The sequence below is a fragment of the Meleagris gallopavo genome, chromosome 6 (assembly GCF_905368555.1).
Source record: "Meleagris gallopavo chromosome 6, MGAL_WU_HG_1.1, whole genome shotgun sequence".
Taxonomy (NCBI): domain Eukaryota; kingdom Metazoa; phylum Chordata; class Aves; order Galliformes; family Phasianidae; genus Meleagris; species Meleagris gallopavo.
The window spans coordinates 15249054-15266644 of NC_139409.1; the positions used below are offsets into that span (position 1 = coordinate 15249054).

Genomic DNA, 17591 nt, shown 5'->3' on the forward strand with positions numbered 1-17591 from the left:
GTAGCTGCAACAGCATACTATTGTAATGGTATTGGACTATACATTTCCTAACTTCATGCAGTCCAACATACACAGAGCACTTAGGTTCTCAAGATACTTACTTTGTAACTCTTAATACTGTAACTCTTACTGTAACCATAGTAAGAAGTATCAGTGTAGATAATACAAACAAAATTTTACAAATGCTTACCAGCAGGGCAGAAAGCACTAAAAATGCTCCCTAGCAAAAGCCAGTGCTGCAGCTGAACCTCAAGGCCAATCCTTTCCCTTCACTGTCTCCAATACTGACAGGGATTCAGAAAGGGATTTGAGAGCTTTCTGTGCTCAGAAACCGGGCATTTGGAAAGAAATATGGGGCAGCAGAAAAGCAAGGAACTTCATTAAACTTACTTATGCTCACATAGAGCTCAGCCACTCTCCTTTCCATCTTTTAGCTAATATGTATTCAAATGTGTTAAGCTAGAGACGCAACTTCCTCAACAGCACAGACAGACATTAATTATTTGTCATCAGAAAAAAAGTAACAGCATGACAGTCAGCGGTAGTGACATTGTATGGAGATAACTAAAACTTGTTCAAGCACTGAAAACAGCCTTATCTAAGTACGCTTGAACTAAGATGTCTGAAGTGTATTTCAGCCTCCATCTTTGTTAGTTTGATGGAGGTCTTTGTGCAAAACACTCGATGAAGTTTTCCATATGGGATGGAATAAATGTAACATAATGGGACCCAAGCCTCAGCAGTAACCCAACAGCCGATCACAGCCATTTTTATTTGCTGCACGTAAGAATTTTTTTTTTTCCAGTGCATTTTTATGTGGCCTACTGTATTGAAATAAAATATGGCTGCATTCCACAAGTGATTAAAGTTATAAAAAAAAAAAAAAATTTGCATTTTGCTAGCAGAGCAACAGCCTCAGAGAATATACCAACTGGTCAGTAACACCTTCCAGAAAATCTTAACACACAAAACTGAAGGCACAGTGCTCTGCCAAAAGAAAATGTGAGCCTGATCACTCTGCTGTCCAATTAAATACTCATTATACCCTTCAAACTGAAAATTTTATACTATGAGCAAAATAACTTACAAAGCCTCTTTTCCCCTCCTGTCCCATCTCCTTATCTGGAACAGTGAAGCTGCGCTGCTCTGTAATGTCTGTTTCTCAGGACATTCTTCCCATTGGAAGGAAGTTCTCATCTTTTTCTCCAGGTTACCATTTACACAAGCTTTCATGGAAACCAGTCCAAGACATCACTATGAACAGAATTGTATAGAAGGTGGGACAAATTACTAAAAAGGATGAAAAGGATTCTACAAGTTCTTTTTCAGAAAAAAGGGTTAAAATACGGCTTTCTTTCTAAAATGGTAGAAAGATACCAATATCTCCAAAAGGAAGAGAGGGAAACTGAAGGCCAAGGATTTACACTGCTTTACAACTGACACTCAAAGTCAAAGAACTTCAAGACAATATTAAAATGAAACGTAAGCTTCTAATTTTTTTATGCATTACATAATGAGTCTGTTATCTTTTGTTTACATTTGTATTCTTAATTAGATCCGTCTAATTTTATTTCAGACACTGAAGTTCAATTTTAGGCTGAAGAGTTCAAGCTGCTCTAGAAAGAAAATCAGTTATTGACTCATCAAAAATGAAAGTGAAGGTAATTATAAAAGGGCTCAACTTAAATTCAGACTTCTCACAAGTAATTCAGTGACTCTAGAAGCTAAGAGGAGAACTGTTTTCCAAGGGCTGCACTTTAGTCTTAACAGACCAAACAATTCTGGTACTTCTCACTGGCAGAAGAGACATAAACCAACCATCCTGTTCCAATTTGTTTTCCTTGTTATAATTATTTTGTTGTTTTCTTCCTCCCCTCAGCCCACCCACAGCTAACAGTGAGAAACCATTTCCCAACCTGTACGCAACTTCAAAAATGATCGGGTCCAATGAACAAAGTTCAGTGAATGCAGTGAGCTCCAGAAAGACCCTATGTCCCAAAGCTGTTCTTTGCAAAATGGCTAAGGGGACAAACATTTCCACTGCACTCCTGAAAAGCATAAATGGGTACCAAGAAAGGGGAAAACTTTAAGATTTGTAGCTCTACTACAAACATGCTGGCAGACAAGTCACCTCACTACAGTCTTTTTTTCTACCCTTATCTTTTGAATTATACGTTAGTTCACATGTAGAACAGAGTTTTACTCAGGTGCTCTACCAAAAATTAGGGGCTCCAACCACCTCTGCATAGGGAGAAAAACAAAATTGCAGGTGGTCTTCTACAGGTCCTCTTGCAACAATAAACAACTGTTCAGAGAAAAGAAACAGGAATAAGGAACATGAGCAAGTAAGGAAAGAGAATAGCTGGAAAAGGCAGTTGCATAATGTGATATTTCCATTTCCCAGAGGTGGTGGCATTTTTTTTTAGGCTCGTGGCCAACACTGAATTCTGAGTAGTGCAAACAACAGATCTTCAAGTCTTCTGGCAAGTGAGTTAAACGTATTTCAATGATTTCTCTCTGACAATTTTGAGTAAATATATGTAAGTACCTGATTAGACAACGCTTCACTTAGGTGAAATTCCTAACAACTCAGAATTCAAACTGCTTCACATAATAGTTTAACTCCTTTAAAAAATAAAAAAAGCTAGACATCCAATTATCTGGGGGCACACAGATATGTTCCCACAGGTGGCCCTGCCTTGACTAACACTGTCATCCACCCGGATCACAACTGAATTCACCAGTGTAATGAGGGTGAGTAAATTTACATAAGCACTGTCACAGAAACGCAGTGCACTTCTATCTAGGGTAAGTGAAGGCACCACAGAAGACTCTCACCTCACAAACCCTGACCAGCTTTCTTCTTTACAGAAAACAATGATAGCAGTAGTTTTCCTGATAGCAAAAACAAGAATAGGCAAAAGACTGTACAAAGGATTTTAAAGTCATCTATAAAATTTACATAAATATTATTCATTTCTGAATATCAGTAAGCAATAACTTTTGAGTAAATGTGCCTGTTTCTCTTAAAATACAGCAACATCCAATCACCTTCTTGGATAGACCCAAAAATTTCAGGAGTTCTAACCAAAAGTTTCTGAAGGAGACACAACTGAAGGACTTGAAAACTACAGGTTGAATTTAAAGGAAATTGAGAACTCTAAGTGGATACCAAAGTCCTCGTATTTCCATTTATTTTTCCCTCCCTTTGGGTTTAGGGTATTTATTAATATAGACAGCTGCTAGCAACATCATCATCCTAACACTAAGCTACCTTGAGATCGATCAGGTTGAAAAAGCAGGTTAGACCATTTCACCCACAGAAGTATGAGAAGGGACTGTGAACTTCAGCAACTCAGAGTCCTGCTCTCTCTGACAACACCAGAAGACCCCAGTACAGAATCACCAATGACAGTACATTTTTTTATAATTCTGCTCCACTTATTAACAGATCACGTTTTGTATTACTTAGAGAAGAACAAATCCCTAAGAAGAAATTAGACACAGTTGAGCATAAAGCAAAACCATGTTTTTGATCTTAACTACAGCTCAGTAAACTTTTCTACCTCTATTACAGTAAAAGAGCACAAAAGAGAGGTTCTGTTGTCCTCAAGCAAGTACCTCATACAGGAAGAGGTTTTAATAATGACATGTAAAACAAGAGAAGTGCTCAACTGACAGCCTGAACTCTTACCACAAAGTAATGATGACATTACCTCAACTCCAATGTGGATCAGCACAGCTTAAGGAGAAGAGACTCAATTTCCCCCTTCTAAGGCCTTGCCATGAAACCCAAGTAAACAGCCCTCCCACCATCAAAGTGCTGAAATACAGTCCCAAGAGATTCAAGTTTGGTAACACTAGTCTGACAGCACCTCAGCCACGTGCTATCCGATGTCAGGGAACGACATTTTCGCAGTCCTGATGGACTCAGTAAACAGAAGACAGTCTGCGACCGATCCACGCCTTCACTAACATGCAGGGGAAGCTGACATAACTGAGGAAGAGTTAGATTCCAGGTCACTTGCAATAATCTCATTAAAAACATTGATCTGTTCAAGGTTTTAAAGTGCAGGTGCACGATCCATGAAGATCACACAGAAAACACCACACTTTTCATAGAAGAAAGAGAACAGTAAAGAAGAAAAAAAGCACCACTTAATTCAGGTTGGTGCACAAAGCCTATATTTTTAAACCTTCACTCTAAAAAGGCAAAATTTCTGATTGTTTGTGATTGTTTCAGAAGCCATAGTAAGTACCACTCCTCAACACTGAGTGCACCGCCACAACGTTAAAGCTATTGAGCATTTCCACTCTGGAAAAAAGAGGGTGAGTTGAACTGATAGTAACACTTCAATGCTCAAATTCTTTAAAAAAAGAATAAAAATAAATCCACACACATTTTGCCATAATTTGCCAAAAAGCAACTTTTTAAAAGTAAGTCATTACAATATTTTAAGTTTGTAAGCTTTTGTTCACTCTTATTTCTTATGGTTAACATGTTGCTAGCATTCCTCTGAAAGAAGAAAGCAAAGGGGGCTCACTTTCAGAAAATCAGCATACATGTAGACTTATTTTCTTGTTTCCTACCATAAAATTGCACTACCCATGCTTGCTGGCACACAGACTCTGGTCACACAGTGCTTGCTAGACTTATGTTCCTCCCTAGCACAAGCCTCAGATTTTTTAGTTCAGAGATGATCAGACCACTTAAAATTGCTAAAATACTCTTTGGGACAGAAAAATACACAAAGAGAACTTGCTCCAAAATCCCCAAGAACACAGAAACAGCAGCTACACAGAAACTAATCTGCAAAATTCAAGTAAAATCTAGTTCAATATATACCGTATTAAAAAAAAAAAAACACATAAGCACACAGTACAGTTACATTCAGTATTCAATTATAACAAGGATCCACCTAAAAATGTTTTTTTACATATATGTACGCACACACATTTTATATACATAAGCCTTGTGCTTTCAGTATGATGGATTCATAGCCACAGTGTCAGGCTGGATGTTCTGCACAGCTTAAGAAAGGCACGTTGCCTAAAATACAAAGCACACTACATTGCAATTCTTTCACCTTCCAATTAAATAACTCTTAAATATATACTTAAAATTCGACTAAGCTTTCCTAGAGTCTCTTTACTAGAGAAATAAACCTCTTCACAAAAGCTCAAGTTACGTTCACAATCTGAAAATGCATGTTAGGATTATCTGATTGCCCAAGTGTCTCATTTATTTCCCCAGCCAAGTAAACACTCCAAAGGATTACAGAGAGCCTGCAGCCCTAAGTTTACACAGCATTTTGCCAGAAAGATGCACTTGACACCGCTTGAATTTGAAAAAGATCAAATTATTTCTCACATCAAATCAGGTAAATACAGTATTCTGTCAGAAGAAATGAGAGGATTAGAAAATTACACGCGTTAACCTGTCAGCAGCAGGCGTCGGAGCGAGCAAAATACTGAACTAGGAGGAACCTGCACACCCACTGATGTTACTCAAGGGTGACACCTGACATGAAATCTCCCATCATCCAGAGGAATGTAAACATGTGGAATAAACACAATAGGAAAAAATGAGGCAAAGTCCATTACCTCATCTGGATAGAAGTGTTTATGCAAACGTGCACTATTTTTTAATGTAGGCAAGAAAAACAACAAAACCACCACATTTTGCCCTTTTCATTTGTGAGTAAGCAGGTATGTTTGAAATACAAGCAAGATGAGTAAGGCAGATCACAGACTTCCTTTCTCTGCTTGTGCTACTGACAGAGATATGAATAATTGATAACTCTGCGACTCTGACAAACTCGGTAACAAACCCAGTGAGAGGAGTGGAAAAGAACTGCTTGTGAAGGACGTAAAACAGAAAAGTATTTAATATAGGAAACCAAGGGAAAGCAACACATCTGTGTAACTGGGACAAGCTGTAAATATCATTTCTTAAAAAGATTCTGAAAAAGACTGATGTGCCCAGTGCTTTCCAAGGTGCATCAGATTTCTACAGTAATATCATCTTCGGCAAACATACACTTTTTAAGTCTTACTTGAGATACTGAGTTTCTTAAAGCAACAGATGTAACAGGTTTGAAAAAGGGGAAAGAGGGATTTTTTGAAGAAGTTTACCTACGTTGAGATCACTTCCATAGTAACTGAACACACTCACTACCCACTAAACCTAATATTAACACACCCATTACTACGGATATTTTTTCCTCAAACCATGTTTTCCTTTAGCAAAAAGGCTGATCCTCAGATTCCTGCAGTAAGCAGATTAAAGCGCTCAGGAGCCCAAACCAAAACCACTGAAATCACAAATCCTTGCATACAGTTACAGAATAAACACAAAGCTCTCACTTCACAAAACACAGGCCAGAAATGGTTCCTTTTCTTACTTAAAAATCACTTTTTAAGCCAACATTTGTATGTATTATCTAATCGTGCTTTGTTGCTGCAGAAATTCATCAGCATGTTCAGTTTCCACAAGGTTTTTTCTTTTCTTTGGTAGGCAGCTTCTCTGCCAGAACAGCCGTATGGAACAAGGACAGTGCCAGCTCTGACACCCACTCTTTATAGAGAAATAGGAAATCCAAGGTGCTACTGTACTTCAGCAATGGCCAAACTTGTTTTGTTTAGAAACAAGTGCAGCTCGTTAGCACCGACGATTAAAAAACACATACAAAGATGACACACAAATATATTTTCTTCCTCTTGAATCACCAATGTGATTTTACCTTTCCCATTCAGGATCTACCACGTAGGAACCTCTACTGAGTGAGCTCACACACATGTAACAGGCAATGTGCTGCAAGCTCTGTTTTTTCCCCCCGGTAAACAAGGCAGCATTTTGGGTTTTAGTCACCCGCTCATGAGGAGACACAGTCCTTTCTGTCTGCATTTCTGGTGGCTGTCCCAATGGGCTCAAGTTAGGAAAGCATTAAGGAATTTCAGGTTATCAAACATAGTGGACTCATACGTACAGATTTTATGGCAGGAGTTTCCTGAGGCACAAAAGTCACCTGTCTTGATTCAAGCATTACCTACCTAAAAGCACAGAAGATACGGACTGATCAAACACTAACAGCTGCAATTTAAAGATCAGAATACTGCCATTTCTTATTGTCATCTAACACATACTAATTAAGAAAAGGGGCAAAAAACATCTCCATTATTAATAAAAAAAGAAATTTCTTCAAAACTCCTTTATATTTTTTGCACTAATCTGTACTAATTTAACCACAATCAGGCTTTTTTTTTTTTTTAAATTTAAAATATTAGTAAAATCAATGCAAAAAGATGTTCAATATTGCCTTCTTTAATATTTAAAGAAAACTGATGAATTTTAAGGTAAACAGAAGTAGCCTGGTTTATGCTGTCTCTCATCTCAACCTGTAGCCATCTCAGTCTCTAAGCCCAGTTCTATGTCCCACATTCAAAGCTAAAGCTGAGGGCAGAAAGCAGAAAACAGGACAGTGAGGAACCAGAAGTCAGCACCAAGCCATCACCCTGTGCCTTCTGTTTCCTACAGGGTCACACAGACCTTGACGAGTACCTGAACAAGTAACCCAGCACACTTGATATGGAGAGGAGAAACAGCAACAGTTTAATTTGCATAACTGATTGCATATCTTCACTTCCTCACCTTACACATATGAAAGCTGTTGATCATTTAAAGGAAAGACTTAAAAATTCCTTACAGGTTACAAGAAGTAACTTGATTACTCCATCTCACAGAATTTCTTACAGGTTACATTTCTAGCAAGTGAAAACTTTTGTAGCAGAATTCAGAAAAAAAAGAGATTCTTAATTGTTTTAATTCTCAATATGCTTTAAAAAGTTAACCATAGCAAACAAGAAAGAAAACTGTTAATGCTAGAATTTGATAAGCCTCAAACAGCTTTTAAATGAGAGGGGAAGATGAATTTAACTCTAGTTACTCTCTAAATTCATGTTATTCTGCAAAAGAATGATGTACACATGATGAGTTTAAGGAGTGCAGCACATCTGCAGCATCACCTCTAGGAGGTATTCAAGACCAGGTTGGATGTGGCCCTGGGCAGCCTGCCCCAGTAGCAGACCTGGAGGTTGGCGGCCCTGCCTGCAGCATGGGGGTGGCTGGAGCTTGATGATCCCTGGTGCCCCCTCCCAGCCCAAGCCATTCTATGACTCTGTTATCTCTAACCCAAACAGAAACCTTTACAGAATGTATCAATTACTCTTTAACCTCCATATTACTAAATTTAATTTTGAATTCGTATGTTTGATGGCATGGGGGGAAAACCGAAGGGCCTTATAAATAGGTCTTCAAAAAGCAGCTGAGACAAGCATGTCAACCTCTCTACAACAAGTTCTTCTGGCAAGGAAGACAAGAAATTTAAGAATCTTACATTTGTTTTGCCACACGCAAATTCTGCAGTCTAACACAGAAAACCATTTCACAATACTCATACAGTGTTCAAAGGGATGAAGCTTGTGGTTACGGCCAACTCGAACTAAAATCCAATCTGGCAAACGTATGAAGCAGTGAAGCAAGTGGAGCATACACTGCCAGACCTAGCATAGTTTCACTTGACCTCAGAACCACACTCCAAAGAGCACACTCTCTATGACCAAATCCTACAGTGCAATGCAAAGCATATTCACAGGTTCATAATTCCCACATTCCAGGAGCCAAGTTCAACCACTCCAAAAAAACAAAAGGTTACCACTGGAAGGATACTCAGGAGGTGAAGTAACAATTTTTAATTCATTCTAATTTGAACAAGCTGCTAGCCTAGAGGATGTAAACTACAAATATTCATGTTAATGTTTTACTTACCAATGGACCTCTGAACAGCTAAGTTCAACTTTCTGCAGTAGAAAAATCTTAGAAAACTAAGTCATTCAGTTTTAAAACTTCCAGCCCTGCAAAAATTGCCACAGTTAAGTTACTCCAATTGGTTCTAAAAAGACTGAAAACTGTGCCTATTTTTCTATTTTCTGAACACTTAGATTTACTGGATGATGCTTGCATCTGCTTGTGACCTTAAAGAACTCTTGATTATTCCATTTCTTTTTCCTGCAATTATTCATTAAATAAACCCTTAAATGCTTCCTTTGTAACTAAATCGAGTTCTTCATATCTCTCCCTCTAATGCCCAAGTATCAGTTGCAGTCATTTCCTCGCCTCTTTTCTGAAAATCTCCGTATCAGTATCTTTTTCCAACTGTGAAAAACAAACCAAGAGACTGTATTCCAGTAGCTGTCCCATTAGCATTGAGAGGTAATCTCTGTCTAGTGCTGCTCGATATTCCCCTGATCATGTAACTTTCTGGCTAGCACTGCACTCAGCAGTTATGCTCTTAATTGTGTCAGGAGTTTCACATCTGTTTTAAGAGTCATCGCTGCACACAGTTGTTTTCCTTCTGTTAATGCTTACTCTCCTTCCTGTAACATTTCACACAACAGACCACTTTTAGCTGCAGAGAAATCAGCATTTTCCCTTTTGCGTAACTTAGCCAGCTCCGTACTACTGAAGAGTTTTTATTATTTGCCATTCAGTAGTAGATCAGTGGTAAGTCATGAACAATCCTATGATTCGTTCCTCAGAGATGAGAATGTTTCTATTTAGGTACGAGATTAAATCCACGCACATAGCAAAAACAAACAAACAACTTCTTTAATGATACTTTTGGAAGCAGTTTTGAAATAAGTTCTCAGTTTTCGGTCTGTAAAATGAAGTAAATAATATTTTCTTGATTCAAAATCTGTGTGTTTAAATTCAGTTGATAAGAATCACCAGAGAGAAATTGGCTTCTGAATATCAAAATACCAATAATAAAAGCTTAGGGGGGAAAAAAAAAAAAAAAAGCATCGTCAAGACTCCAGCCACATGGGAGACACACTAAGGTGAGGAATTTAGTTCTGGAAATCAGCAGTTCATATCTGAGAACCTGCCTGTGTCACCTGGAGTCATACCACACCACGTCCCTTTTCTGACTGATGACAAAGCAGTTAAGTTACATTTCATCCATATTGCTGCTGCAGAAGCAAAATTAGGAACGTTTTTAAAGATGCACCAGAAAAACTACAGCATTGAACTTTGACATGCTGTTCAACTCCTCCCTTTTACAACAGCCACAGAAAGGAACTATTCTGAACGGACCCAGTCAACACAGGTATTAAGGCACCTTATTTTCATTCTTTTCCAACACAAAGTAATGTGGCTGCATGCATGGAATCACGTCAAAGCCACATGCAGTTACCAGACAGCATAAAAATGAATAATGAGGTCTCTTGTCAGTCATCCACTCAACAATTTTCCACCGTTTCCACTAACTTGGAATTCAGACATTCCAACTAGACATTATTCTTGAATACTGCTCCAAAAGTCCACTTCTCATCAGTTTCTAGTCAGAAATAAAGTGTAAATCATCTTAAAGCTTGCATTTCAACTTCTCAAGCTTGAAGAAAAATCAAGTACTGTCCAAGAGAAAAGGAATGCATACAGAAGTGTGTCTTTCAGACCCATTAACCTGAACATAGTGAGAGTTTGCCAGTATTCTTTCACCAAACTCATTTTTAAGTGATCTCTCCTCAACAGAACTTCACAAGGAGACACTCCAAGCAATCTGCAAGAGGCCTTCAAGAAAGGAAACAATCTTCTCATACTGAAGTTGCAGCAGAAGCACCTGCAGATCAGTACAACCACATTTTGGTATCCTTCCTAATTCAAGAGAAAACACTAACAGGACATCATCTTCCTCAACATAACAGCATGCTTCCCTCTTCAAGTGCTACATTTAAGTCCTGAAATTCATTTTTACATTGCAACCAACCGCTGGCAAAACAAAAGCACTACAAGCATCACTGTTAAGAACTGCTTTTCAACAGGAGTACTTTTTTCCCCTTCACTGAAGAACTTCAACAAGGAACACGGTCTTCTTCGAGACTAAGATTTTCCCAGGAAGTGCCTGTGGGATTTGTACAGAAGAGGACTTCAAAAACAAAAGTAGTTAACGCTGCATGCTCAGTGCCCCTGAATTGCTGTTTTCCACCACAAAGTTATTACAGCACGCTGAGTTAGAAGACAAATCACATTTCAATGAAATCTCTTTTCTCAGCCAGAACAGAGGCAGAGCTTTGTCTGCAAGTTCTGCATAATGCTGTGACTTACGCAGGTTTATTTGGTAGTCTATACGGAGAGGGTAGAAACAGCAGGGAAGAAAAATGTGAGTTGTCAAGAAACAGTATCTCTCTTCAGAAAAAGGAGTTATGTCCCAACTAGCAGTTAAGGAGCTAACTTTAATCAGGGGCCATTAGGGAGCCCAGAGTAATTCCAGTAAATAATGCCACATCATTTACAAATTGCTCTCTTCACTGTTGCCTGGAAGCAGACAACTCACCAGAACTACCCGTTTTCATTGCTGCTTCCCAATTCCAGAAGAGCAATCCAGAAGTATAGAAGCTCGGACAGTCACCTGTGTAACTTTACTTCTGCAAACTCAGTCTGGAAGCAAACCTTCAGAAAGCACGATGCTAAGTAAACTAATCACAAGGGAGTGTGCTTTTTATGTACCAGGGATATGCAAATTTAACAAAACTTGTTCAAGGACAATGTTTTTTTCTCCAAATATTAAATTTGCACATAAAAGCTTATCAGGTTGAGCTATTAGAATTGCTTAAACAAATTACACTTACAATCCAAAATGTTTATGAGTTCTTACAATACTAAGAGATGCATCTTCCTTCAAACAAACCAACCACAAAGCGAAACTTGAATTTATCTATTTACAGATCTGTATTTCACATACTAGTAAATGAGAATGATAAATGACATTCCCAGCATCATGATCCTAACACCAACGGATTTTGGGAACTGGCTGCAGCAACAGCCTGCAAACGAGCAGCATCACTTGTTGCTATGTGCTGGAACTTCCACTTTGGATGGTCTCCATTAGTACACTGCCTTTACTCTTTCAAACTACATCAGATACTTGAATTTCATCAGAAGACAGAGCACTGCACCTATCTAAATGCACACTTTAAAGTCACAGCTTTTAATACTGTCATCTTGACGGCACAATTCTTTCCAACTATTATTAGTATAAGAAGCTAAAAGCACCTTCCATCCTGTGCTTTTTAAAAGCAACCTTTGCAGACAGTTTTCAAAAGTAATTTTGAACATCAACGTTATAAACATCAAAACTAAAGAAGTGCATACACAAGGTATATTTGTGATACTACTATTACTACACTTTCCCATTTTTTTCTGAGATTCTCACAGCAGAGTAAAAACAACAAAGCCCTAACCACCAAATCATAATAAAAAACTAATACAACTGATCCAATAAAAAGTCACTTCAGAAACACTGTCGAGCTTACAGAGCAAATCTAAAGCTATTTTCCATTCTCTACAACTGTATTACCTATCATTTCCCAACTTTTATAGCAAACTCTTAAAATTAACTATCACCAATTGAAGGTTCTACTACTAGTGAGATACATGAGAAAGCTTTTATTCCAAATTAGAGACCCAAAGAAAACAACAGAAAACTACTTATTCCATTTCTTTTTTTTTTTTTTTTTTTTTCCTGTAATCCAACAGAAAGCTTTTAAGATTTGAGCGGTCCTGGAATCTGACACTGGGGATGCAGTTTTCAAAGCCTGTTTCATGGATGACCCACACCCTCATCTGAATCACAGACTTTACTCATCCCAGGTGAGTGGTGTCTGTGAAGAAACGGTCTTCATAGTAACAGACCATTTCTAGCAGTTAGCACTGACTCAATGGCTGGCATCTACACCGTCTGCTTCCTCAACCCTTCGCTCCGCACTATGTTTCGCTGTTCTCAGGCTTCCCTCTTCTCAGCAGTCCTTTAATTTCCTCTTTGCAATGCACACTGCCCAGGCAGCTTCCATTCTCTTCCACTTGCCCTAATGCCATTCATTTCTGTCAGCTAATTAACAACGATGCTAATGTAACCAACGGTTCGCTTCTTACCCTCCTCTGCCACAAGGGTTGCTAACACAGGAAAGAAAAGTTCACTTCCTGCATCCAGCTGTTGAGCATTCCTTCTGCAGTGAGGACTCTGGACTCCTTCGGGAACCACTAAAAGCAATGCAGGATAATCATGACACCAGCTCCCAGCAACAATTCTTTAGAACTAGGAATGCATGCAATATTCCACACAGGCTCTGACAGCAGAACAATTATGAATCTTAGCACAGAGCAGAGTGAGCCATTATTGAGAGTATTCTTAATTGCCAATTAAAAAAGCGTGCAAAAGAAACATTCAATTTTGGTTATATTTTGGAATTTAAGTAACAAATTACAATCAAATTTCATGAAAACAGCATACATAGCATACAGTCCAGCAAAAAAGAAAATCACGTTGCGTATACTTTTCTCTCCATTTCTTTTAAAGAATCCATTAAGATCTCAACATGAAGAACCCATTTGTTTTGAAGTCTCCTAATGATAAACGTGGTGAAATGCTCAGTATTCGCACTGTAAGGAACATCTGTGTACATCAATCAAGTAAACTAAATTATTTTTATTTGGACTAAGTTTTGCTACACCTCTTTGCTATCACTTGTTAGTCATCCTGGCACATAAACCTTTAAGTCAGAAGAAATATCATTTTAAAAACAAAACAAAAACTCTGAAGGCCACCTTTTTGTTTTCACTCCTAAGTGATATATGTACATACACACACACGTCCCTCCTCACAGCATTCCCAAAGCTACCCTACATATCTGAGTGCTTTCCTTTTTCTTTCAACATTATCATTACCTCATTTATACCTTTGAAAAGACTTACAAAGATCATCTACCATCCCTGGGCACTATAATGTTAAAATCTTTGTACTTCCCTTCTCTCTTTAATGGAAACACTATTCCACATTCACAAGGCCCTTCACAGCTCCACTCCCTGTAAACAATGCCAACTGTAACTCCCTGTTTGTTACTGTTCAGGAACTTCACACTTGAGTTGGTCTCCTAAGACTCACAATCCCTTACAACTCCATCGTTGCCTATAGCAGCTGACCTAGAAATAAGAGATACAGAGGAGGGGGTGGCTGTTCATTAGATTTCAAACCCTTGCACATACAGATAATATCCTCATGCACAGGGACCTGAAAGCAAGAGCAAAGTTATTCCAGCACTCTGATATGCCAGCCTTACAAGCACTCTCTGAAAACAAGGGATGTGACAAAAACTTGCATGTACTTTACCATTAATACAAGATAAACTTGGAAGTCTGTCTTCAGAGTAACTAACGTCTCTCTCTGTGCTCTCTTTCCACAGAAACCACGTAGGAGGTAACTCTGAAAAATGCTTTGCTGGCACTGTGTCGGTATGGAGGGCCTACTCTTAGCCCAAGTTCTAAAACCTTAATTACTAATCAAGTTATCAATAATTATTATTGATAGTATCATCAATATTTGTTACTAATAATAACATTTCTTATGGATGCATTTCTACACATAAAAAAAGATTCCTAGTACACGCTACGATAACAAATACCTTTACATAGGCAGCAAAGCTTTTCACAGTGGGAGGGCTCTACCATTTCTTTATTTATTCACTTTAAACCAATTGAATCACAGCACTTTCGTGTTGTGTGTACACGTACACCTTTAAACAAGGGTTAGCCCTTTCTGTCCTTACCACAGAAAAGTCAATCAAGACTAAATGAGTCCCCAGCACCCATCAATCAGCATGCTGGATGAATGCATCTTTTCGTATCACTCCAGAGCAAAATTTAGTACAGGTGATATTAAAAGTGCCTTCTTTAACACTAACTTGAAAGGGAGCAGATCAGGTTAATTCATATTTATGTTCAGCAGTAATACCCCACATTTCTGAATTGATTTCTAAAGGATAAGAAAAACAAAGATTGCTTATTCGGGGATTCAGTGCAGACTGGGGAAATCATTACTGGAGATTTTTCAATGAGGTTTGTTTTGCTAAGTTCAGCTAGATCACAGGAAGGCAATAATACCTTTGTAATAGCCCCAAATTAAGCACTACTCATTTTAAAATAATGAAACGTACAGCAATTACGAAAACAAACCTATTTTTTTTTCCCCCAGAAGTCACCGCAAAGTGTTGACAAAACCAAGTCACAGGACAACTGGGATGAAAACTTTTAGCTTTTTTTTTTTTTTTTTTTTTTTTTTTTTTTTTTTTTTACTTGATATCTACTCATTTAAACACAGCAACAATTTTGTTATTTCCCCCAAGGTACATCTGTACCTGCAAAACTGAGGGAGTATTACAGAACAAAATAGTACCTCAGAGTAATTTGACAGAGAACACTGCAAACTATTAGATTGTGCCTTTTGAGTATCAGCAACGTGTAAGTCCATATTCACCTACATTCTAACACCTACCTTTAATTCACACTGACAGAAAGATTCAGTAAACCTTAGCGGGACACAGAAAATAAGATGCAACAGCTTCAAAGTTGCAAGGAGTTACTCTGGGAGACAAAGCTGGCATTCTCCTGGCTCACATCAGCCCAGCTTTGGTTCAGTAATACACAGTATTTAACTTCAGTTGTTTTGAGTATGTGCTAAAACATTGAAACTGGCACCAAAGTAACCTTATTAAGAACACACACAAGAAAAATCACTTCGTTGTTAATACAGAATAACACAGACGCTCCTTCAAAATCAGCAACTTCCCTCAAACTGTTTAAGACTCCCTCCTTCTCCCAGTCCACTGATATAATTTAGACAAGACCACATTCAGACAGAATAAAGTACATTTTTCACTGTATTAACAGCAGTGGGACAGGGTTCCTTACACTTAAAAAGCTACAAATAATTCCTTTTCCTTCTTCACTACTGTCTACATCCACACTTCAGATCACTCACCAATTATTCAGTCCGAAGTCGGTGAGAGCTTTAGAATCTGTTCTCTACCCTCAAGAACAATTTTAGTACTAAAATAAGCAAATATGCTCCCCACACAGAGTCTCATCCTTCAAACGTTGTCATATATGCATAACTCCACTAAATGTAGCTTCACTGAAATCGGGTAACTGACTGCACCAGAACTCAGCAGAATTAAAGGAGGAGGTAAGACAAGTACCTTTGGACAGGCAAACAAGGAAGAGAAGGCACTTTTGAGTCTTGGATAGTAATGTGGAATAGCAGTCTACCAGTTTTGCACACACATTTCATTCTGAGATTACTGTGCTTTCAAGTATGTGCAAATATAATGAAAACCAACGTACTAAGAAATGCTGCCAGTCTTTGCAAACCTTCTACAAAGTAATACCTCATTATCAGCAGTCTACTATTAATCCCCAAAAGTGGGAAAACATAAGAACTGTAAGAACAGTTGAGCACCATAAATGTGCATGTGGTATGGAACTAATATACTCTAAAGGAGACAAAGATATTTTCTTTGTTACTTTAACAAGTAACAATACTGCAGCAATAAATACATCTGGACATCACAGGTTGTTAACTTTACACAGAACTTTTATCAGTGCTTCTTTGTCTCAAGTCCTCTACCTGACTACTTTATAACATGATACAAAGAACAATACTTACAAAACAGGCTCCCAAATTCAGTCAGTAACAAGCCTTTCAAACCTCCAGCTGTTACTATCTTTTATTAAAAGGAAAACTCTACTCTTAGGTGTTTCTAGGAGGTAGGAATAGAAAATAACATCATCTTAAAACTTCTGAGCATGCTATTATCATTTCAATTACAGTATAAGAAGACAGGAGGCTACCTGACTAAGCTTCTGCCAAGAGATACTGTACCAAGTGCTGTCTTTGATTTTAAGATTGTTACGAGTTCTACACAGCAACTAGACACAAAGCTCTTTCGTCTTTTTACAGTGTGTAGTCTACGAAGCACATAACTATTACAGAAACATGAAATTATTAAAAAATATAACAATTTAAACCTCTAAGACTGCCAGTACTAGTGAAAAATCTAGAATATGGTTTCACCTTATTGAATGTTACAGTACGTCTGAAATAAGTCCAACATGCTAATTAAAAAAAAAAGTTAATTTAACCTTTGTGGTTTAAATAAGAACTATCATACGTGTAAAAATAAGACAGCTAACAGGTGTTACAATGCCTACTTCCAAGGAAACATGGTTTTTGGTATCACTGTAGTCTTCCAAGCACCAAAGAACATCGCTTAGCACAATGCTCCCTTCACCTGAGTGACAACTGTTTAATCCTATGAGAAAGTAGTAATTGCTTAAATAAAGGTTAATTAAAGATAACTCACCACCATCCCTCTCTCTAACTCTGTGAGTATGCACACTTTTTGCTTTACTGTGCCCTGTGTTGTCACCGTATTTGTTTTCAGGGCTATCAGAGCGCCGCAACATTTTATTTGGTGGTGAAGGATCTGTGGTGTCTCGCATCTTGTCATGACGATGATCACCACCACTTGGGTGACTCTTGGATGAGTACTTAAGAGCCTGAAACAGACCACAAGAGAACAGGCATTTTCATTAGATAGAAAGTTACAGAAAGAACATTCTAACATCAGTCATAAATCTTTCCTTTTTTCCAAAATGCTTTTTGAAGTAATTAATTTTCATTTCCCATTTAAACAACCAC

At 38.0% G+C, this 17591-nt stretch overlaps 1 protein-coding gene across 6 annotated transcripts in view; it reads right to left on the minus strand.

The window, feature by feature from the left end:
- WAC (WW domain containing adaptor with coiled-coil) overlaps positions 1-17591 on the minus strand; it is a 54049-nt gene that overhangs the window by 34370 nt on the left and 2088 nt on the right. For 5 of the 6 annotated variants that reach the window (XM_085227178.1, XM_085227177.1, XM_085227176.1 and 2 more), the window contains exons 3-4: positions 17254-17449; positions 12992-13099 (exon numbers count right to left, since the gene is read on the minus strand). In XM_085227178.1, the coding sequence (XP_085083304.1) occupies positions 12992-13099; positions 17254-17449 (304 nt within the window). The remainder of the gene's footprint in view (positions 1-12991; positions 13100-17253; positions 17450-17591) is intronic. The other variant, XM_085227181.1, reaches the window with a different exon arrangement.